At 37.5% G+C, this 23,995-nt stretch overlaps 1 protein-coding gene across 3 annotated transcripts in view; it reads left to right on the forward strand.

Annotated features, from left to right (window-relative positions):
• The first annotated feature begins 548 nt into the window (after positions 1–548).
• Positions 549–23,995, forward strand: part of ncmap.L (non-compact myelin associated protein L homeolog) — a 46,483-nt gene continuing 23,036 nt past the window's right edge. The window contains exon 1 of one of the 3 annotated variants that reach the window (XM_041582178.1): positions 549–704. Coding sequence is in view for 1 of the 3 variants with exons in the window: in XM_041582177.1 (XP_041438111.1) it covers positions 6,468–6,477 (10 nt within the window). In the remaining 2 variants the exon portion in view is untranslated. Of the gene's footprint in view, positions 705–5,976; positions 6,306–6,341; positions 6,478–23,995 lie in introns of those variants that run through there. The other 2 variants (XM_018246782.2, XM_041582177.1) reach the window with 2 other exon arrangements.

Below are 23,995 nucleotides of genomic sequence, written 5' to 3' on the forward strand. Positions count from 1 at the left end.
ATGGGAGACTGAACTAGAGGCCCTAAAGTCTAAAAATATGGCCAGAGATTCAGCAGCCCTATAACAGTGTTGAACCATGCCTTCAAAGCTTACAGCATCTGCTAATATTCTATTCCAGAGCCACAACTGCTCTGCTACATTGGATATGGAGGAAACTGAAATGTGGGTATAGGCCATAGGAAAGTACAAGCCTGATTTCATTTGTGATTGCCAGCTCCCTACTACAGCACCCAACTAACACATGGGAAGGAGGGACCTTCTTCCACTCTACCCAGGCGCCAGGATGGAGGTTGACAGACCACCCTAGCTTAGGTTACTTTTCAAAATCTACCTCAGCAACTTTCTGGCATTAAAAGTAGGTAATTTGGGGGTAATGATGATGTTATAAATGATATAATCCCTTCTCGAACAAAGTTTCCAATGTAATTCTTTTCAATGCACTCCGTATCTCTCCAGGAACAGAAAAGTTAATATTTTATTGTGTTTCCATGGGGAAGGGCTAAGGGTGGTGTATGATTATTAGGGAGTGGTAGAAGGATTCACAAAGATCCAGACAGTAAGCTAGTGTGCCCAATTATCAGCCGTCTGGACAAAAGGAAAAGCAGAGGCACTATTATGAGTCCAGTACTGCAGTTGTTCCATAGAAGTTCTGGATATTTTAGCAAACACATATCACTGTGTTAAAGAAGAACACCATACTTTAGGTAAGCTTGCTTTGCACATCTGTATTTTGTGAGTCTTTTTATTACATTTGTATAATATGATATCATATTTGTTTTGTCTTGTTTCCTTTTTCCAGAGCATGCTACCTTATTGCAGTTTTAAATATATTATGTATTGTGATTACATGTTTGTAGATATGTAAGGTATGTATTCATCTCTTCCAGCTGGTTTGTAAGATTATGGTATTGTACAGCAAAGTTGGCAACACTTGGTACAAAAATCCATGGCCAGTACAATACTCCTGTAAAGGTTTTTAGGTCTATTTCAAGTTTTAGTAGAGCCAGAGCTGTAGGTTGTACATGGAATCTTAAAAATAAAAAATATACAATTCATAATTCAATTGTATGGTAGAGCTTTGTTTTCCATCGGAAAATCACTTCTCCTGCTGTGATAAAGCACCTGAGAGTATCTTGCCATCTGCTGATATGAGAACATGAGGTGATTCAAACATTTGTTGATGGCAGGTACTTGTGCAAAATGCAGTCATTTCCGTGGGATTACACTGGTTCAAAGAATGTAAAGTACAGTTAATGTAAATGACAAGGTATTTTCAGGCTATCTAAAGTATGTAAATTGATTTTCATGGAACAATTTCAATGGATCAGTAGAGGAAGGTATTTTCTGAAGCTTTGTCACCCATGGGAGGGGACAAAAAGTGGCCTGTGTGCCATTGCCCATATAGAAAATACAGTTTTCACCTAAGCAGTAGTAACAGTTCGCTTGTGCTGAGCCAAGCTGGCCTGGTGCTCTAGGAACTCAGCTGGACATCACCCCCCCCCTCACTGGGGCCCAAACTTTGGCCCTAGCACCCCCTCTAACTATTCTGTTTAACCCTACTTTCAACCCTGCAATTGGCCTAATGAAAATTTTGCATACATAATATTAGGCTAAGTAAAATATTTTTGAAATGCATTACAAACTTGGTTGCAGATTACAGTACAACTAGGAGACGCAGTGCCTGCAATGCAAGGGTTAATATGTAGGAAAATTGTACTGTTTAAAGAGGTGGCAGCATAAATCTGCCTCTGTATAAATCATCAATAAAGCTTGATTATGGCACCAATTAATATTTTAGATTGAAAGCTCTTATGAGCAGAACCCTCTGTACCTGTTGTATTGATCAGTACAGATATGGGATCCATTATCCGGAAACCTGTTATCCAGAAAGCTCCAAATTATCTATCTCCCATAGACTCCATTTGATCCAAATAATCCAAATTTTTTAAAATAATTTCCTTTTTCTCTTTAATAATAAAACAGTACCTTGTACTTGATCCAAACTAAGATATAATTATTCTTTATTGGAAGCAAAACCAGCCTATTGGGTTTATTTAATGTCTATATGATTTTCTAGTAGACCTAAGGTATGTAAATCCAAATTAAAGAAAGACCCGTTATATGGAAATAAACCCAGGTCCCAAGCATTCCGGATAACAGGTCCCATACCTCTATTTGCATGTTTGAGGTTTACACATTTCTATTGTACAGTGCTGTGGACTCTTTAAATATACTTTACACCTAGACCCCTAGACAACCTATTTATCTGAATTAGCAGAGAAGGAATTCCCCCAGTTCCATAAATAAATATCTGTATGGCAAAATAAACTATGATTGTAGTGTGCTATATGTTTCTTCCATAATTACTAAATCAGCCTAGAATGCCTCAGTTAAGGCAAGTGAATATTTATAAACCCCACATATAGATATAACAGGGGGACAAATGATAGACACCCCCTTTTACTGACATGCATAACTGTAAAGAAGGAATGCTCTGTGCACAAATACAATGCCCTGCCTCCACTCCCTGTTTAAGAGACAATAATGAAACACTATAATTTAATTATAAAGGTATATCCCATTCAGCTTTTATTCTGTAATGGATGTGCTGAATCCAGAAGTCAGTTTGGGGTTCAGATGAATCCAAGATTTTTTTTGTAGGATTCAGCCAAATCCTGAGAGTTTGGGTGAACTCAATCAGAGCCCTTAAAATCAGGTTCCGCATATAAGCAGGATACTGGCTTTTTTTTAAATATATGATACGAAGAAGACTTCCCTGTTATAATGTTCATCTGAATTAAATCTTGGATTTGAGCGAAACACTTGAGGGTGGTCACATGAACTCTGCTTTAGTGACTTCTCCCTATGGTATGTTCCCTAGTGCAGTCACTGGCAATGGGACAGTCTGGAGACACTGCAGACATGAAGAACAAATAAACCCTGATTACAAAAGTACACTCACCACAGGAAACATTGCACATGCCCCAGACCTTCAGCTAAAGGGAGAAGTCACATAACCATGTAGAACAAAGGCTGGCACAAACCGGACCTCAGTCGAGAAGATGTTGCTTGAAAACTTAGTTTATTAACAAAATTACATAACATCTTACTTGTGTTATAAGAAGCCTAATGTGTTCCATGCCACTCCTGGCCACTTAATTATGGCCTAATGAGGCAGTCCATAACACACACTTTTTAAGAGAAAATTGGCCAATCACAATGATTCTATTTAGGCTAAAATTGGCCAATCACAATGGTTCTATGTAGGGCTAACCAAGAAGAAGCGTGGTCCTCAGAGAGTCCCTAATGGATATGACATCCTCTAGAAACTTGCATAGGCCATACACAGAACCCAAACAAATGTTGTCTCTCTTTTTTTCTTTTTTTTTTTTAAAGGTTCATTACCAACATCATTCTCATGTACAACGTTATACAAAGGCAGTATAGTAACAAGAGGACTCCCCATGAGACCCTACTGATTTTAGCTGCATTAAGGAGGTGACACTCCAGGATAGAGTCAGGGACCCCCTCTATGGTTTCCGTATCCCAAATAGAAGAAAACGGGCTGGGGATTTCGGAAGATCTCTTCCCAGTACCTGGGAACAGGCCTTCAGGACTACCGCCAATAGTGTTTTAGAGCAGGGCAGTTCCAATTTATATGAAGTAATGTACCTACATCGGTTTTACACCTCCAGCAGATATCACTTGTAGTTGGATAAATCTTATGTAGCTTATATTGAGTGTAATACCATCTGCTTAAGATTTTATAGTTTAACTCTTGGATCTTGCAGCATCTACTGTACATTAAACAGGGGATCCATTTCTGGAGAAGATCTTCTGCTACATATAGTCCTAGATCCTGCTCCCAAGCCCTAACAAAAGGCAACTGTTTTCTCTCACACTAGCATTAGATAGCATATTATATATCGAGGAGATGATATGCTTGGGAGGGTTCTCACTAGAGTAGCAGATTAGTAGTCAGCACAACTGCAACTCACTTCTTTGGCTGGGTGCACGTCCTCCAGTGGCCACCTTCCACTGGCAATAATAGCGAAGAAAATTAGTCCAGCACCCACTGTTTCATGAATAAAACGGCCTTTATTGGACCAAGGGCATTACAGCAACGTTTCAGACCAACTGGTCTTTTATCAAGCTTGATAAAAGACCAGTTGGTCTGAAACGTTGCTGTAATGCCCTTGGTCCAATAAAGGCCGTTTTATTCATGAAACAGTGGGTGCTGGACTAATTTTCTTCGGGTTCTCACTAGAGCACAGATTATCAAAGGGCGTAAGGGGTCATCCCAATTTGCTAGCGCCTCCTAGATACCCCAAAAAATGCCTAAGCTGGCAGTATTGGTATTCTTGTAGGTTTGCCGCAGGCCTGGCCCGTCTGAGGAGATGTAGATTTGCCAATTGTCCCTGCTTCATTATGTGGACCATCTGCAAATGTCCATCTACCATCCATTCCCGGAAGAAGTTGGATTTGAGCGCAGCAGGGAATGCTGGATTATTCGTTATCGGTGTGAGCGGGGATGAGAATGTAGACATTTGGGCTTTGCCATGAACCAGGTCCCAGGTAGTTAGCATGCTTTTTAATAAGGGGTGGGAGTTGTGTAATATCCTTTGGTGGATCTTGTCAATCCATGGTAGATGGATCAGGTGTGTGGCTGTAGATTGTTGCTCAATCTCCACCCAATCCTTGCTATCTAGGTGATGCGACCAATCAATTATGCGGGCAAGTGTAGCTGCCTTCAGGTACCTGGTACAATATGGGAGATCAAGACCTCCTTCTGACTTTCTCTTGTGCAGAGTGGCGGCTTTGAGTCTAGGCAGGTGGTCCTGCCAGATAAATTTGGTAATTCCAACTTGAAAAGATTTTAGCCATGTGGTCGGGTATAGTAGAGGAACACACTGAAATAGATAAAGTAGTCGTGGCATTATGTTCATCTTGACCACATTGACTCTTCCTATCCAGGACAGAGGTTGCTTCGTCCAATTCCGAAGATCTCTATTAATATTCGCAGATAGTATTTTACAATTGGTGTCGATCCATTCTTTGTAATTCTTAGTAATAGTTATTCCTAGATAGGTGATCTGTCGTTTTGCCCAGCTGTACGGGAAGTTGTTTGAGAGTCTGTGGATCGTATTATGGCTGAGAGAAACATTCAGTACTTGACTGAATGGAGGTGGTATTCACAAAAAGGGGAACCATATTTGTACAAGGTAACTGATTCAGACACTCTCACACACACACCATGTCAAATGTCTGAGGGTGCATCTGATTGCAGGCAAAAATTCCAATGTGTGCCATACACCTGAACATTTTCACCTTTCCCATGACAAACAGCAAGTGGGTTAACAGTAATGTAAAAGGGCAAATCCAACAAAACTAAAAACATGTCTGGAATGAGAGTCATATGGGCCATTCCTTTTCAAGCCAGGGCCAGAAATAGGGGGAGGCAGGTGCCTTGGGCTCAGTTGCGGGGGGGGAGGTGTAGTACAATTTCACTTTGATGAAGTGATATTGGCACTAGATACAGATACACATGTTTTATGTCTTCTTGAGTCTTCTCAATTCGTATTAAATCCATCATTATAAAACCACTAAACATCTAATTATTCCAATCTGTATGTTTATCCACCCCTACAGTTTGCACAGTAGTACTTTCTTCCAGCTGCTGCTCCTCAAAAGCTCAGGTACTTGGGTCCACACCACAGTCTTGGCATTTCCTTGTCTAAATGGTATAAAAACGAAATATCACCCAGGAAGAAGGCTATGAAGTGTGTTTATTGCCGTTTAACATGTTTGCAACCTAAACATGCCCACTTCCCACAGACTGAGACAAATGCACTCGTTGCTGCTGCTGCAGTTGTACAGCGACTCAGTGAGAGCTGAGGGCAGGGTCTGTGGTTGGTGGCTGCCATCCAGATGGAGGTGGGAGTAGAATCAGCCTTCTGTGTGCAGCTACTGATTTACAGAATACACAAGAGGCGGGAGGGAAAGAGGCGGAGGGAGATAGAAAAGTGTGTGATTAATACAAGAAAGAAAAGTCAAAGAACACCTGAACGAGGAGTGGTGGAGCCTGAAAAACAAGATCCCATTAAGCAGTTTCAACATGGCGATCTGATCGTCTGTACAGGAAAAAGGGACATAATTTGCTGCTGTCACTGAGAGACTGCTCCCTGGGACTTGGCATTTAAGAAAGCACCATGGTGAGAAGGGAAGACCTGTCCCTGAGTGGAAGGAAAGTGTCTCCCTGAGTGTTGAGAGGTGTGAGACTCCGCACGTCTGCTCTGTGTGAGGAGGTAAGTTGTAACTTGCCTTGTGTAGTCTGGACTTCATCATTCTGAGTTGGGGGGGGAGGTATCTGTCATTTATAACTGTCAACCAGGTCATCTATTCCTGTCAGACCACAAGCAATGCTCTGAAGAAAGAAACCACCTGGCATCCATGTCTGAGGGTCTCTCATGGTTATCTGTAGGTTAAGTTTCACTTTGAAAAGAAACCTAACATTTGATATTCTCATCCCCCATTTTTGTTATACATCATCTCCATTCTAAGGAGAAGCTTAACCGTCTCTTTTTAGGAAGTAATAGTTATGCCGTAATGTCGAATGAGGATGTACACAAGTTAAGAATGTTAAAACCGATGATAATGTTGGGCACAGCGGCAGAAGGGACTGTTATGTTTATATCAGCCGAAACTTTATGGCAGCTCCCGTTGGACTGTTAAAACTCAATGGGTTGATAAATTGGGTATTTATGGTACAGAAACATGTTTTGCACTTGAATAAATGAATACCTGCTGATTAATAATGGCATTTTTGGCTTTATACTCCATGTATTATTGTTGCAGCTGTGCTTTATGTACAGTAATACCCAGATAGTGGCAGAATACCAAGATGACATATATTTATCAGTTTATTTTTAAATAGTGAAGGATATGAAGTAGGCAACAATGATACATAGTTGCTTTAATGCAATTTCCTGTATTACACAGCTGTTCTGTAGGGTTATGGTCAGATTGGCACATTGGCGGATGCATTCATATTGTGTCAGTTCAATCATCATTGGTATTTACTTGTCCCATTGCAGATGGTATAGCTATATCCAGACAAACTTGTGTGATACTCAGTCTGCTAACTTGGCTGGGGAATATACTCTATACACAGTGGGAAGCCTTGATCGTTCATGTTCATGTCTGTGGCACTTGCGGGCATATGTGGGATTTAGCAGCGTAAACTGTGTGATCCTTTTTGTTACACAGCTCTGGTTTATTAGAGTTTATCCAGTGTACTTCACTGTTTACTGACATTCATTTATTGCTACTGCTAATAACTGTATCTGGGAAATATGCTTTAGGGCACTGTTATTCCACCAGGTTTATAGTTTTCTCACTTCCAACAGTCAGTGATAAATTCTGGAAAGGATATTGTATTGTATTGCATGAAATAGTAAATTAAATTTCATTTCTGAAATCAGCACTGCTGTCCATACACAAAACAAATCTTTTTTTTTTTTTTTTGTGAATAGAAAGATATTGTTGTATAGTCCAAAGTTAATAAGTGATTGCAATGGTGCTCAAAAAACACAAGTAGAAAACAAAGTTTTGCACAACACAGAACTTAATTAAAAGAAATATTATAGTATGGGTATTAAAGGAGCAATATTTGGGTCCTCGAGGGGCGCTTAAAGAAACGTATTAAAATAAATCTGCTTGCTGTGTTGTGCAAAACTTCTAAATATATATGCATAAATACCTTTATAAGATTCCTTATCCAGAAACCTGTTAACAGAAAAGCCATCTTCCACAGACTCCATTTTAAACAAACAATTCAATGTTTACTCTGTAATAATAGATCACTAACGTGTACTTGATCCCAACTAAGATTTAATTTATCCTTTTTGGAGGCAAAACAATCCTATTGGGTTTATTTAATGTTTAAATGATTTAAATGACTTAAAATGTGGAGATCCATGTTATGGAAAGACTCCTTATCGGGAAAACCCCAGATCCCAAGCATTTTCTATAACCGGTCCCATACCTATATTTGTGATCAGTTTATAGGCAATTTTAACTTGAAATTAAGTTTAAGTATGATGTAAAGCAGTGCTGTCAAGCTGTTTCCATGTTGTGATTAGGCTATATGATATACCTCAAGTTAGTAGCCTGGATTATATTAAAATGTGTCACGCATGGAGGTCTGTGGTGCACACTAAGTGGGCATAAAAATCCTTTTGGATGGTCACATTTAGCTGGCAGGCATAAGCAGATGTAGACCAGGAATTCCTACCCTGCATCACTACAATGTGCCTTAAAGCAGAAACATTCCCCTGACTATATGAATTAAAACAAGAGTTGTATTTTTTTGGGTTCACAATGTTGACTCCCTGACTTAATATGGGTCTTTTAAGACCACAGTTAACACTGATGTAGACAGTTGTATTCTAAGAAAATAATTAAATATTTTAACGATTCTATGTTTGTGTGTTTGAGTAATTTCATATTTGCTGCAGTTCTCTAATTTTGAAAATAAAGGATAATTAAATAAAGAGTTAATCTTGACATGTGTTTCTGTGCCAGCCCAAGGCCACCACAGCCCTTTGGAAGTGAAGATCGTTGCCTCCAAATATGCCCCCAATAACGTCTCATCTTTTTTCTGCTGAGTCACAGCATATGCTGTGGTCTCCTGTTAGTTACTTGAGCTTAGGAGCTGACTCATAATATACTGTCTATATTCAATGAACACAATATAAGCCCAATTAATAAATCATTCTCATTTATATTATCTGACAGCATAGTACTGATGCCTACTGCATCAGGATAAAATATATAATCAGCCCTGTAACATCAACTATATATATAGCAGATTTTACCTAGAGTTCTGCTATTTTATAATATTCAACAACCCATAAGCTTCATTTCTCAGCAGCAAAAAGCACACTGAGCACGTGCAGTGTTGTTGGCATATGAGAGATGGCATATGATAGAGTGGTTTTTGAGTTATTTAGCTTTTTATAGCAGCTCTCCAGTTTGTAATTTGGTTCCTAGGGTCCAAATTACCCTAGCAACCATGCATTGCTAGGAATAAGAGAATTGAATATGAATACTAGAGGGCCTAAATAGAAAGATGAGCAATAAAAAGTAGCAATAGCTATACATTTGTAACCTTACAGAGCATTTGTATTTAGATTGGGGGTCATCCATTTGAATGCTGGAAACAGTCCGAAGAAGAATGCAAATAACTAAAAAACTATAAAAAATGAAGGCCAATTGAAAAGTTGCTTAGACTTAGCCATTCGATAACATAAATTAAAGGCATATCCTCCCTTTGTTGTTTAAATAACAGAAGATCTATGGCTTTCTGTTATTTCTTGAGCAAACAGGGAAACGGAAGCTACGCCATGTTTGGTTCTTGCGAGGTAGATAATTAGATTAATAAATATACATGCACTACTGCAGCCGTGACAATTGAGGTAAAAGTAGTAGCTTTATTCCATCATGTTAAAAGTAGCGTTCTAACGCGTTTCGTATCAAAAGATACGTAATCATAGGCACTTGTTTGCATGCAGCCGTTACAGGTATTTAAACTGTTTAAATACCTGTAACGGCTGCATGCAAACAAGTGCCTATGATTACGTATCTTTTGATACGAAACGCGTTAGGACGCTACTTTTAACATGATGGAATAAAGCTACTACTTTTACCTCAATTGTAAACCTAAAGCTACGGGTTCGGGGCACGGCACCCGGGCCATTTGACAAACTTGGTGAGTGACAAGCATTGCTGAATTTCTACCATATTTGAAATAGAATTGTTCCTCTTCAAGTGAAGGGCCTGGGGTTTGGACACCCAGGCCATCCCGTTTCACTCGGTGAGAATTACCTAGTGGTTGCCTGCTTTTTTGTTGGTGGTTTTGTGTTCATGAGCTTCATGCCCGTTTTATTTGAAGTGTTTAAATATCCAACAATTTAAAAGCAAGCTTATAGGCCATTAATTAGTTGGTCCATTTAGAGATTCGAGCCAGCTATTCGTTTTTGTGCAGATAATTAGATTACCATTGCACAGATAATTGCTCTGCATAATGTATCTGTAAGCTAAAACAGTCATAACAATGGGCTGAAGGGAGGTCTAATTACAGTAGAAACCTCCTTTTACATCCCCTGATTTTAAGTTTTCCCTCATTTTACATTGTTGTTTTGTGGTCCCACCTATATATTATGCATAATACATTTCCCTGATTTTACATTTTCCTGGATTTTACACCATTTTTTTCTGGTCCCCTGAAAAACATAAAATGGGGGTTCTACTGTATCTACATCTCAACAACCAACCATACAGTAGCTTCCGATTCCCAGTTTACCCTGTTTAGCTGAAGAAATAAAATAAAAAAAAAGAATTTTCATGATTTAAGCAATAGGTAAAATGTATGATCAGAACAACCCTTATTAAAGGAAACCATGTTGTACAAATGGATATAATGGCCCTTTACTTATATAAAATACAAAATGGTTAGCCATCTTTTTTAGGCTTTGCTATGCCATCATCTTTTCACAAGAGAGCAAACCACCAGGCAGGTGCTAGAAAGGCTGACAGGTAAAATGGATAAAAAAAATGGATTTGGTTGCAAATAATGAAAAAAGCTACAAAAGCCCAACTGCACACTGACATTGGTGACAATCTGTATCATACACAGATGTTCATTATGTTCATTTGTATATGTCTTCCCCTTAACTGGAGCAAGGCAGGTTGGTGCCATGTCTATTGTCTCACCGAAGTCTCACATTTTTATAATCATTTTCTACCATTGGGTATTGCTTGGGGTAAAGTATTTTCCTGAAACCTGAACAAAAAGCCTCGGTCATTTGCACCTTCATCTCAGAAGGATCCTCTGGAAATGAAAAGCAGCCTTGTCCTTAAAATTCTAAAGTCAGAAAAATTAATGCAGGACCTTGGTGGTCAGAGTTCTGCCTTGTTCAAGTGGAATCTCAGGAAAGAACAACATACATATGTATATTTAAGGGGATCTACTTTTTATGTTATTCTCTAAGCTATGATGCTCCCATACATTTGACTTGATTGGTAATTTAATTCTTTGGGGGCTCAGAAAAAAAAACATGTTAAAATGATATGATTCCTTTCACTATTTTGGGGGATAACCTTTTTTAAGGGTACAGATCAATATCTTTTCCAAAAGGAAGCCAATACTAAGCCATTGTACAATCAACTTGCTCAGTAGCATAACAACAGTTCTGGAATTGCCAGGTTAACACGAGACCTTCTAGAAGAGGAAATAGAAGTTAAAGCCCACCTTAAAACATGAATGTTTTTGACCCGTTATTAATGTTTCTTGTGTTCTAATAAACAGAGGAGCCCCAGTGTGTAAATATTTAGTACAGGCAATGAGCAATTAAAGTTCTAAGAGAGAAATGGAAATCCATGCCCTCTTGTTAAGTGAATTGAGACTGTCTTTTAATTGCACATAGAAGGATCAGTCAGGGAGTCATTAACTAGGAGTAACTGATGCTTCCACAGACTCACTACTGATTTCTTACGCTTTAAAACAGAGGGTTCTTCAATGTTTGTCCGGTTATTGTGCTGGGCTGAATCCTTTCAGTTTCTGTTTTGATCACTTCAAAAAAAAAGGAGGATGATCTGCCTATTATAACAATGATTGACACTCTATCAATCAGTCTATTTATTTCTCTGTCTTCCTGTAGGAACAAAAGTGACTAGTAAAGTTGTATTTCTAATATATAAAACTGTCCAACCCCAAGGGAAGGAAGACTTGCAGGCCTTTGATTGGATGCTTAAATATGGGTGGTTCATGGCTACTGGTTGTGTACAGAGTTGTGTTGCCAAATTGGCTACAGATTTCCTTGTTCTGTCATTTTCAAAGGGCAGTTCTGCCTGTTTGGTAAACAAAAGTGAGATACAAGATGTTTTCCTCAATAATATACTGCTTTCTCAAGCAACTCACAAATCCATATGGTATTAGTAATATGCAATCACTACTGCCATTGGCAAATGGTATGGTGTCCAACAATTGGCTTATTAAGTAACATGGATCACTGCTTGCTCTCTCCCACTAACCCTCTGCAACCCATCAGCACTCATGTCTTATTGTTCTTGTGTAGTTAAAATAAGAAGATCCGTCATCTTCTTGGTTGCCACAAATGACTACCCAAGAGCAAATGTGCTAATGTGAATATATTCTGGTAATGCTAGAAATAGCAGCATTCGTTTTTGTGTAAATCATCATCTCCAGCTAGCATTTATTCAAATATATTCAATATTTTTACATTTGTTAAATATTAATGGGATCTAATCCCGAAAAGCAAATTGCTCTGAGCTCTTTTGCAATTTACTGCACATTCATTTTCTACTTTTAGCAGTTTCAGACTGCTAATACCAGACTTTTGGTGACAATCAGCAACACTAGGATTAAGTGAATCTTTTCATTGAATAGAAAATACATAGACAGTTAGGGTTGTTGTCACTCTTGGTCTTTAAAGTGAGTTGTAGAGCTGAAGCCCGCCTAGCAGTATAAAACTGTCTAAAACTGCTAATATCTCAGAAAACTTTAAAAATAGACAATGAACGTAAATTGCAAAAGTACTCAGAAAGTGCTCTCAGTAAGCTTACATCAGTTTATTTTTTGTTCAGTTTAGATCCCCTTAATTCTTCATATGTATGCTCTTCTTGTCCCGAGGTTCCCATTTAATCTTATTTCTCCCGACTACCAAGGTCCTGCATGCATTTTTCTGACTTTAGAATTTACAGTTTAGTAAAAAGCCCTGTGATTCAGTCACATTGCCAAAATAATCATAGTTCCTCTTTGCATGTGTGCTGTTGTAAACACAAGTCTGAGGTATTACATTTTGTCATGTCAACCCAAAAAATATATTTTTGCCTAATAAAAGAAAATTTTGCAATATACATTCAATACAAATTATATATGTCCCTTCTGTTCTCTGTCCTGATGGCTCAGACTGTTGAAACAATGTAAGACAAGGCAGCTGATTAACAGACCTGACTTTGCTGGGGAACTTTCGCAAAAGTATTTAAAAAGTAACAACCAGGAGTTAAGCAAATGCTGCTTTCAATAGCAATTTTTACAAATAACTTTAAAAGCACTAAACATTTTTTATAAATGTATATTGGAAAGATGCGTAGTATTATGTTTTATTTTATTAGGGAAAATTTTATTTTGGGGTCGACTTGTCCTTTAATGTGAATTATGATATGCTCTAGATCAGCTTGCCTAACTGGAAATCCTTGAGTGATGGCATTTGCAGCTATAATTTTTCATAGATATTACATGCCATTCTCTGTGTTGGTAACATACAAGCCCTTAAATTACTGATCAGTTGAAATATGATATTTAAACTGTTTCTTTACACATTACAATTACAGCAGGCTTTGTGTTCCTTGTAAACCATCCGGTTTGCACAAGTCCATGAATTTTCTAGTGTTAAAAGAAAATAGCTAAATTGGTGGATAAAGTATAATCTAGTAAACACTCAAATTATTGTCTGGTATTTACATTATCATCTTGGCGTCACTAGTAAGCTTTACCCTCACTTACAAATTCTACCTACAGGGTGGTAAATAACGAAAAGCAGACTTTGCAATTGCTGGGAACTCTGTGGTGCCCTAAATTATATTTCAACATTTGATTCCAAGAGATTTCCTATTCCTACAATTTTAGTGGGCCTTAAATGATTTTGCTATAAGTCTCAGTAACATCTATGCTACTAACATGCCAGCTTTGTTAGTTCTCAGCCCTATGAGAAGCCCTAGGTGAGGAGATACATACAAGCCTGTGTCACTAAGAAAATCTGTACAGCGTAATGGTCACACCTTTGTGAGCAATGCAGTGCTACTCTTACACAATTGTCTCCTTTCTTTGCTGGTGTATACTTTTGCAACCCTGGTTTTGAAGCTATGCGGAATAGTGATAATATTGTGGTATACCTTTTGGGATGGGTTGTTATCATTGCATGTTGTCAGTAATAAAAGCATTGCCATGAATCATTAACCTTCTTGATATGTGTGGATATTGCTCAGAGTCCAAACAGACAAGCAGAAAAAAGACTATTAGTAATATAAGTTTATATAGTGCAGATCACTACTTGTTTGTTTATATAGTTCATTATACTTAAATCAATCTTGTTTCTCAAAACCACATCACATTGCAATATATTGGGGCAAATACAAACAAATCAACAATCCGAAACAAACCAAGAAAAGAATTTAGAAGGCGCTTCTTGTTACAATAATCTAGGGCAGTGCAGTCCAATTTAATACATATAGTGGAACAATTAATTCACACATAGAATGTTCGAGGGTAGGAATCAGTTAAAATGATGATGTGATATAGTGAAGTCTATGAAGCCTCTTAAGTAGACTGGGGACCTAAACAATCCTTTAGAGGACCACATCTGGCCCATGGGCTTCCAGTTGAACAGCCCTGATCTGGGGCATAAGGGCACATACAATGAGATAGGGTTTCTTAGATAGCTCTCCCAAAAGTTCAAGAGGATGCTGAATTCCCTGTCCAGAAGAGGGTGAAGCACAAACTGAGTTGATATGATCAACGGGTTGGTAGGTACGTAGGTAGATGGTGGATCTGCAAATGCTAAATAGAGATAAAGGTCTCTCTGAATAGATGTTTCCTAATAATATTGTGTGATTATTTATACATTTATGGAGTCCTGCTGATCCATGTACTATGAATATCACTTAGTTCAGAAATTGGGCAGATTTGTAAAGTTCATCTGCCAGTGCAGCTCCTCTTCGTTGTTGAAAGGAATTCTGGTTACAAACAACAATCTCTGGCTTATTAAGGGAACTAAGCGAAAATGAAAATTTAATATAAGCTTCATCATAGCAAAGTAAGAAAAAATCTGCATTGTTTCTGAAATAATCAAGTTTATATTCACTATTCATTTCTCAGGATCTGTTTCTCTTCATTCTGTCTCCTTCATACAGCAGATGGGTGTCAGAAGAATGATCCATTATGTCTTATAGGGGGGGCTTCCTTTCCTAGCAGATGTATTACAGCCCACTCAAATAACTGATTCCAGTACAAACAAAATCAATAAAAAATAACTGCCTTTTGCACAAATTCAGCATGTAGAGAGACATGATGTTTGGTGATTTTAATAGAGTGAGCTCTAAAACATCTTCTAGGCAAAAGGAGCCCCCCTATAAGATATATTGGATCTAACTGTCAATGAATATCTGACACCCAACTCCTGCATGAAGAGAGAATAAAGAGAAACAGATGCTGAGAGAGGAATAGTGAAGATGAACTTGATTATTTCAGAAACGGTACAGAATTTTTAATTGATTATATTTGGAAAGTTTCTTTCAGTATGCTGAGGCTAATATTAAATATTAAATTTTCATTTTTGTAATAATTCCCCTTTACGTAAGCTCCAGAGAAAGTTCTGTAGTACGAATGTACCCATTTATGGCGGTGTAAGGGATACCCAGAAGTGGGGTAAAAATGTTGAAATTGGAAGAAAAGTACCCCTTGATTGTTTTTTACAGAGATGCACAGGCCCTGGGAAAAAGATAGCCTTCCATCTCACAGTACAGGTATGGGATCTGTTATCCAGAAACCCCTTATCCAGAAAGACAATCTCCCATAAACTACATTTTATCCAGATCATTCAGCTTTTTGAAAATTATTTCCCTTTTCTCTGTAATAATAAAACAGTACCTTGTATTTGATCCTAACTAAGATATAATTAATCCTTATTGGAGGCAAAACCAGCCTATTGGGTTTATTTACTGTTTACATGATTTTCTAGTAGACTTAAGGTGTGAAGATCAAACTACGAAAAGATCCATTATCAGAAAAACCCCAGGTCCCAAGCATTCTGGATAACAGGTCCCATATCTGTATTCCCATTTTCTTCTTGTCCTTTAAAGGAGAAAGAAAGCTACCAGGGCAGTTTATTGCCAATAGATTAGTCACAACAGTGCAAGCTAGAACGCCATTTTTATTCTTTAGAATGTTTTTCCATACCTGAGCAATGAGCTCTAGAAACTGTCTCTGTTTGTTTAGGATAGCAGCTTTCATATTAGCTCGCTGTGTGATATCACTTCCTGTCTTAGTCTCTCCTGTTCGCTCATAGCTGAGCTCAGATTACAGCAGTGAGGTGAGGAGGAAGGGAGAGAGGAGCAAACTGAGCATGCTCAAGCCCGTGCCCTGGAGGTTTAAGCTAAAAGAAAAAAGTCTGATAAAGAAGCCCATGTGTACACAATAGAAGGAAAGAAATGTTTCTTTTGACAGAGGACTCAGAGCAGCATTACTTTGAGGGTTAACTATTGTATTCATAAAGACCTTTCTGATAGCTTACTTAGTTTTAACCTTTCCTTCTCCTTTAAATACAACTGGCCAGTCAGGTGGGAAGATTGTACCTATTAGAACCACTTCTTGTTTTGTTGCTGTGATTTTAACACAGTGCATCAGACTGGAGCAGATAGTTTCAAGTTATAGTAATCATGGTAAGTATGGCTTGTCTGCAAGATTGCCAGTTAAAAACACAGTATGTGACAGGAACTAGCATTTTGACACGTTCTTATTCCCCAGAGAAAACTTGAAAGAACAAAATGAGAACCCATCACTGCATGTGACATTTTATCAAGTCACAGCATATCCTCATCTTTTGTAAGTAGTTCCCTATTCCCCCCTGACAGATCCATCACTTTCATAGCACAAGCCCTGTACTTAGATATACAATAAACAAGAAAGTACTTTAACTGTGAATTGAGCTCCATTAGTTGTTACAGCAATCCTCTTATAGATCTAAAGACCTTAAACATAATGCAATCAGCGTAATTAGCTGCCGCTGAAATATCCTACAGTCCTGTTTATTTGATCATTTGTTCAGATGGCGTGCTGTGTTTAGGCAGGAAACAATAAAACAGGGACAGGAAATAACCATCAAGCAAATACCTTTATTGATTGATCTGAATTAGCCATTTAGATCCTCTTGTCAGGCATGTTCTGAATTAGGAACTAAAGTAACATTTGTTATATCAACATATGTAGCTCACTAATCTGGGTTATAACACAGTGTTCTTTATTAAGACAGAAGAAAGTAAAGGCAATTAATTATAGCATTTACATGTGAATGCTGCTTTATAAACTGGATTTGATTGATCTACATGATCAACAACAGTTAATACACAGCTTATATATATATATATATATATATATATATATATATATATATATATATATTCTGTTGCAAAAAGAAACTTGTATTCAATATGAGTCCATATTAATGTCTCAGCATATGTTTCTTCATATAAGCTTGTCATACTGCAGGGGGCACATTGCCAGATAAAGAGAGAGACTACAAATAATTTCCAATATGATTACCGAAGGGACTGAAAATTAAAGCTGATCTGAGTGTATTTCTAAAGAGGGGCCTGTATTTTCTCTGCAAACATCACAGGGAGGGGATTAGCCTGTAAATCAGAGCCCGTATTCATTATGTAGAGCCCAGCTCAGCAGCTGCATTCAATTGCAGAGTGTCTTTCACTGCCCGCTTGTAAAAAAAAGTCCAAGAAATTCGATACAAACATAATACAAAAATGTTTTCCTGCCCTGCTCACAAACTCACAGCTTCTGGAGCAAAGCACAAGTCTCTCACATCCTGCGCTCTCACATACCATTAAGAAATTCAAACTCATTTTAGTTTTTTAAAAAATATTAAGGCGCTCGTTAAATTACACAGAAATATTGAATTTGAAGGCAGAGAAGAATGACGTGGCCCACACAGTTTGTCCTTTGGTCTGTAGTGAAGTGCCAAGTTGATATGCTGTCTTTTATTTACTGCCCCGTTGATCTGCAAAATTGATACATGATACACTTCAATTGCTTTAGTTTAAAACACTACTTACCTACATTAATTGCCATTATACAGAAAATTGCAGGGGTTATTTCTCATTCCCCGAGGACAAGTGGTAGAATGCTACGGGGTGCAAGAGCGTACACCATAGTGCTCACCTACCAATCCCTAAAGATTACTTCTGTCTGTGTTTTAGATCAAAAATCTGTCTCTCTGTGCAGATAGCAGCATTAGTAGGCACAACAGGGCAATGATGTGGCTTTTATTATTGCACTTTGCACACTGCATTCATTATTGTAAATGACCCCTAATGGGTCACTAGTCTATAATAAAGTTAAAGCACAAGGAAAGCCTTTTTTCCCCCTTAATTCTTCATTAAACCAGCTGCCTCTTTCTCTCCCAAATCATTACATTTTAAAATACAGTTTTTAAAAGGAATAAAATCGTTGTGTAGTTTCCCCCTTCTAAAGCATATTGCATCCACCATCTTTAAACCACTTAGGTAACCATTTGTGTCTTTTGTGATGATCTGCACATGCGCAAATATGCAAGACGCAGAGATGGTTCGCATAGAAAAAAAGCATGCTCACGAGCCATATAATCTGTGCATGCACCAAATCTGAGGAATGCGTATTGTGCATGCAATCCAGCCTTGGTCTTGATTGCAAAGTGATGCATTGTCGGTTGAATTCTTTATAGACTGAGAGCTTTCGTGAAATTATTGGCTTCGGATCTTCTAAATGGCTTAACTCTTCAACGAACTGACTGCATTCTTAAACTGTTATTTCTTTTATATCAGAGAAGTTTTGAGACAAAATAGAAAAAAATTACATTTTTCTTCTGACCTTCCCCTTCCTTCCACACAGATAGTCAGACAGACAGATAGATAGAACATGTATTAATGAAACTCAATAGATAGGATATATAATATTCTTTAATATATGTTGCTGACATTGCCAGGTTAGTGCTATTGCCAAACATAGGCATAATTCAGCAGAAAACATGAAACACATGCTGCCAGCACAGTAGCGTCCCCTTGTAAAGTTAGTGTTTATGTTTTCAATTACCATTTCCTGGTTTTACTTTGCTGGAGACAGTCTATAAGTTACAGTAATTTTGAAAAGACCTTTACATTTAACTATTTTCATTCCTAGGGGTATATTTATCAAAGAGTGAAGTCTGATATCACCACAGTCCCCTAGGGTGAAATACTGCCACTCTCCATTCCATGAAAGTCAAAATTCACCCTTTGATAAATACACCTTTCAAAATACCATAGAAATAAATGGAGAGTAGTGGTATTTCACTGTAGCAAACTGTGGCTTCAGGGATGTACTCTAAGGGGCAGATTTATCAAAGGTTGAGGTGAATTTTCAAATAAAAAAAATGTGAATTTCGAGCTATTTTTGTGTACCTCGACTAGGGAATATTCCAATATTCCGATTTGAATTTGAAAAAAAAATTGAATATCAAAATTTATAATCTACTGTCTCGACTTCAACCATTCTCCAATTAAAACCTGCCGAATTGCTGTTTTAGCCATAAGGGGGACCTCCTAGAACCCATTTGGAGTCAATTGGTGGACTCTGAAAAATCAAAGTTTTATGGGGGGGAAAACTTCTAATCAAATTCGATGGAATGCGCAATTAATTCAATTCATATGATTTGAATTCAGCCAATTACGGACCTAGTCGATCGGAAACGGACCTATTCGGCCAAAAAAGATAATTTGATAAATATTCCCCTACCAATTACAACAAAAACTCCCAATTCTTGATGAAAAATACATTCTGCACAAAAACCACTTACTACTGAGGCCTTTTTACATGACAAAAAGAAGAACAGTACTCATTGTTTTGTGACTGGCATTCCCGTAGCACGCAAACCAATTTAAATTAATGGTCACTATTTATATTTGATTATTTTTCGCAATTCAGAAGCAATAAAGCTGAAGCAAGTGAAAATGACTGGTGTGCCCAAGGGCTAGACTGCATAATGTTACAGTTTTCAGGAAATGTATAAAGCGAGAGAATATGAGAAATATGAGTAGTGCAATAAATGTATTTTAACAGCTTACCGGGCAATAAACAATAGTGCCAATAACAAATAAAGTGGTGCATTAGGCAAAACGTATGGGGCTTTAATTATGGGTTGCAAGATATGACTGTTCATTCCAGCTCCTGAGATTTACATAGTCAGAAACTTATGTAAATCGCTATTATCTCAGGTGACACACATTCAACCCTGGATACTGTTTTTTATGTGAGGTACAAAAGGTCCCACACATAATAACTGTGCAAGAACATTTTTTATATATCATTTTGGGCCATTTTAAAATGCCAGTTCTCATTTACAAACATAGGTGCTAAATTGCTCCTCTGCAGTAACCAATCAGATTTTGCTTTTATTCATGACATGCAGCAGCGTTATCAAAGGAAATTGCTGTTAGATATTGCACCAGTGCAATTTTGAAACTGTAGGATTCAAAGGACAACCTTTATTATTCAATATTACCCTTTGCATTTGCCAAATAGGTGCATTATTGTTTACATCTTGCTTTTTTCTCTGTCTTCTCTTTCCTGTTTATTTTAAGTCTTAACTTAAACTACCATTGTTTCATTGTTGACGTTGCTTATATCCTCCCATTGCCCTTCTATTGTGTTATAATACCTTTTCAGGTAACTAGTGAAGAAGGTGAGAATGTTTTCTAACAGCTTGTACAATGAGACCAGCATAGGTTTTCTTTATAACAAGGTTTGGATGAGACGACATACCATTAAAAGTGACTTTTGCAACACATTTTAAAAACGATTATATATTTTAGAAGCACATTTCTTCATTTACAGTGTTCACAGTGACAGAGACCAGTTATCATCATGACTTATATTGGGGTCTGCACACCTATTTCACTTGTTTTACACTAAGAACAGTGCTGCATGAATATGTGTATGCATAAGTATATAGAAAGGGCCAGAAATAGAACAACCAAAATCTGAAATGAAGAAGGAATGAAAGATCTAAAGTCTGGAAGGAAATGCCTCTTACCACAAAGTACATTTAAATTTTACTTGAATCAAGAGTACCATATTCACATACATTTTCTCTACTCTGAGGATGACTAAATATCGGCCCCTTTATGATGTTGCAAGGAAAATAACTGTAACTTGGAAAATAACCAAATTGGTCTAATAGTTCAAATAGTGTCTCTTGCTAGTGATCCCCTACTGTGTCCCTAATTAATTACAGAACTCCTCTTACAGGTTAACAAAGGGGATTTGTAAAAAATGAGGCAGCAGATGTGTATGTTCTAAATTCTACCTATTTATTGGCTACTCCATAAAGTGGGTATACTGTAACTGGTGTCCTGCGGGTAAAGTCATCTGGTATGGAACCTGTTATCCGGAAACCTGTTATCCAGAAAGCTCTGAATTACAAAAAGGCCGACTCCTATACACTCCATTGTATCCAAATAATCAAAATTTCTAAAAATGTTTTCCTTGTACTTGATCCAAACTAAGATATGAAATTGGAAGAAAAGTACCCCTTGATTGTTTTTTAAAGAGATGCACTGGCCCTGGGAAGAAGATAGCCCTCCATCTCACAGTACAGGTATGGGATCTGTTATCCAGAAACCCTTTATCCAGAAAGACATCTCCCATAAACTACATTTTATCCAGATCATTCAGCTTTTTGAAAATGATTTCCTTTTTCTCTGTAATAATAAAACAGTAGCTTGTACTTGGGTAAAACTAAAATATAATTAAACCTTATTGGAAGCAAATCCAGCCTGTTGGGTTTATTTAATGTTTACATGATTTTCCTAGTAGTCTCAAGTTATGAAGATCCAAATTACAGAAAGATCTGTTTTCCAGAAAACCCCAGGCCCCGAGCATTCTTGATAACAGGTCCCATAACTGTATTGGGTGGCATTTAATTTATTCAGAGTTATTAAAAGAAGAATTAAACTCAAAAGTTCACTGCAGACATTTTCAGCCGCTTCGGTAATCTTCAGAATGGGACCGGCACTTCGGCAATATTCGTGAGTTTTGGTGCATGCGCAGTTGTCATAAAACGGAAAATTGCTCCAACTGCGCACTTGCCGCCATGCCGGTCTCATTCAGAAGATTACCAAAGTGGCTGAAGATGGCGCCCGTGAACTCCACTGGACGGAATCTGCACGGAGGCGTAAGTAAAGACTGAGGGTCATTTGCCCGAGGTAGCAGCTAGGCTGGGGGGGAGGAGGGGGGGTCTATGTAGGGTAGGGTTTTTTAACTTTTGGGTTGAATTCTCCTTTAAGGGGGTCATGGCAAAATGCATGACCCACCTGACAATAATTCTGGAAACTGTGTGATTTCCTCCACTCCTAGAGGCACATTTATTAAAGGTTGAATTTCGAATTCATGTGAATTTTATTTAATTCTAATAAATTCGATTATATTAAAAATTCAATTGGGAGGTTATTTAAGAAAAAATTTGAACATCTAAAACTTGAACGAATATTACCAACTCGAAAACTTGAATATAATTCGACTAAACTTGAATGTCAGGAAGGCATTTAACATCTTCAAATGGGTCACCGAACCTTTCCCATTGATCTCTACATGAACTCGGCAGGTTTTGGGTGGCGAATAGTCGAATTCAAATTGTTCCAAGGTTTGATAAATCTCGATTTTCGAATTCAAATCGAGTTTGGATTATTCCCAATTCGAATTTGAGAGTTTTGACCAAAAACAATGTGAAAATTCGAATTTACTTTTCAACCCATTATAAATCTGCCCCCTAGTGTGAGAACTGATGGGTAATTTAGAAAGTGTGTATGTCACTTTAAAATGTGATCGTTAGCAGGATTAATTGCATTTATAATAATGAGAATACATATTGTGGTATGTAGGTTGCTGCCCAATGGGTTTTGTCACCAGATAATAACATATGTCCTGCTCAGAATTCTGTATATGCAGGATTGACCGAATCCCTGGATCTTTTGTAAGATTCAGTATCAGCCAATGCAAATACTTATTTTTGTCTCACTGTGCTGCATACCTGAAGACAAGAGATTTGTTTTTGCTTACAACAACTATAACGTACAGCTGTTACAGTACAAACAAATTTAGATATTCTGTCTGTCAAGTTTGCTAAAAAATGATTGTTTATTTGGAAGAATTTAACGATTTTGTACATCTCTTATTTAAACATTGCAAAGCCTGACTTAAGCTATAGAAAAAAACATTGCTCTTATCTCACTTTCTTGCTGTTATTAAAGTGACATAACTGATTTAGAGCCACAGATCTTAGAATCTTTGGCCCTTATATAGAAGGTCCATAGTGTCAGTGTCGTAAATTCTGCATTTCTAGATTTGATCCATTTGATACATAGTGATATTAGCAACATAAAGTGCAGCCAACCAGACCAAAAAGGATGAAATATACTACCTCTGTTACTGTAGTTTACCCATCTTGTTATTTCTAGCTAATACTTCTAGCAACACCTTACTCCACTGTTGTATGCTGTCAGAATGTTGTAAACTGCATAGATATGGAGCAGCTTAAGGTTTCATTATATAAGTTGCTCCATTCATGTAATTTGACCTACATAAGGTCTTCTCGCTTTATATGACCACTGACTTTTTTTGTGATTTTTGATTACAAAAATTTAGGGATGCACCAAAAACCAGGATTCGGTTTGGGATTTGTCCTTTTTCAACAGGATTCGGCCGAATCCTTCTGCCCGGCAGGGAGGAAAATCACTTGACTTTTTGTCACAAAACAAGGAAGTAAATAAAATGTTTTCCCCTTCCCACCCCGTTCGGTATTCGGCCTAAATCTTTCGCAAAGGATTCGGAGGTTCGACCAAATCCAAAATAGTGGATTCGGTGCATCTCTACATAAATTGAATGCATAATCCCACATCCCATGGATTATAATACCTAATAGCAATTAATTACTTATAATATATGCGTATATATATATATATATATATATATATATATATATAAATATATACAGTATATACACATGCACAGGTATGGGACCCGTTATCCAGAAACCCATTATCCAGAAATCTCTGAATTAGATTATTATCTAAATAATCCAAATTTTAAATCACATATAAATTTTAAATCACA

This window comes from Xenopus laevis, chromosome 2L (assembly GCF_017654675.1).
Source record: "Xenopus laevis strain J_2021 chromosome 2L, Xenopus_laevis_v10.1, whole genome shotgun sequence".
Classification (NCBI taxonomy): domain Eukaryota; kingdom Metazoa; phylum Chordata; class Amphibia; order Anura; family Pipidae; genus Xenopus; species Xenopus laevis.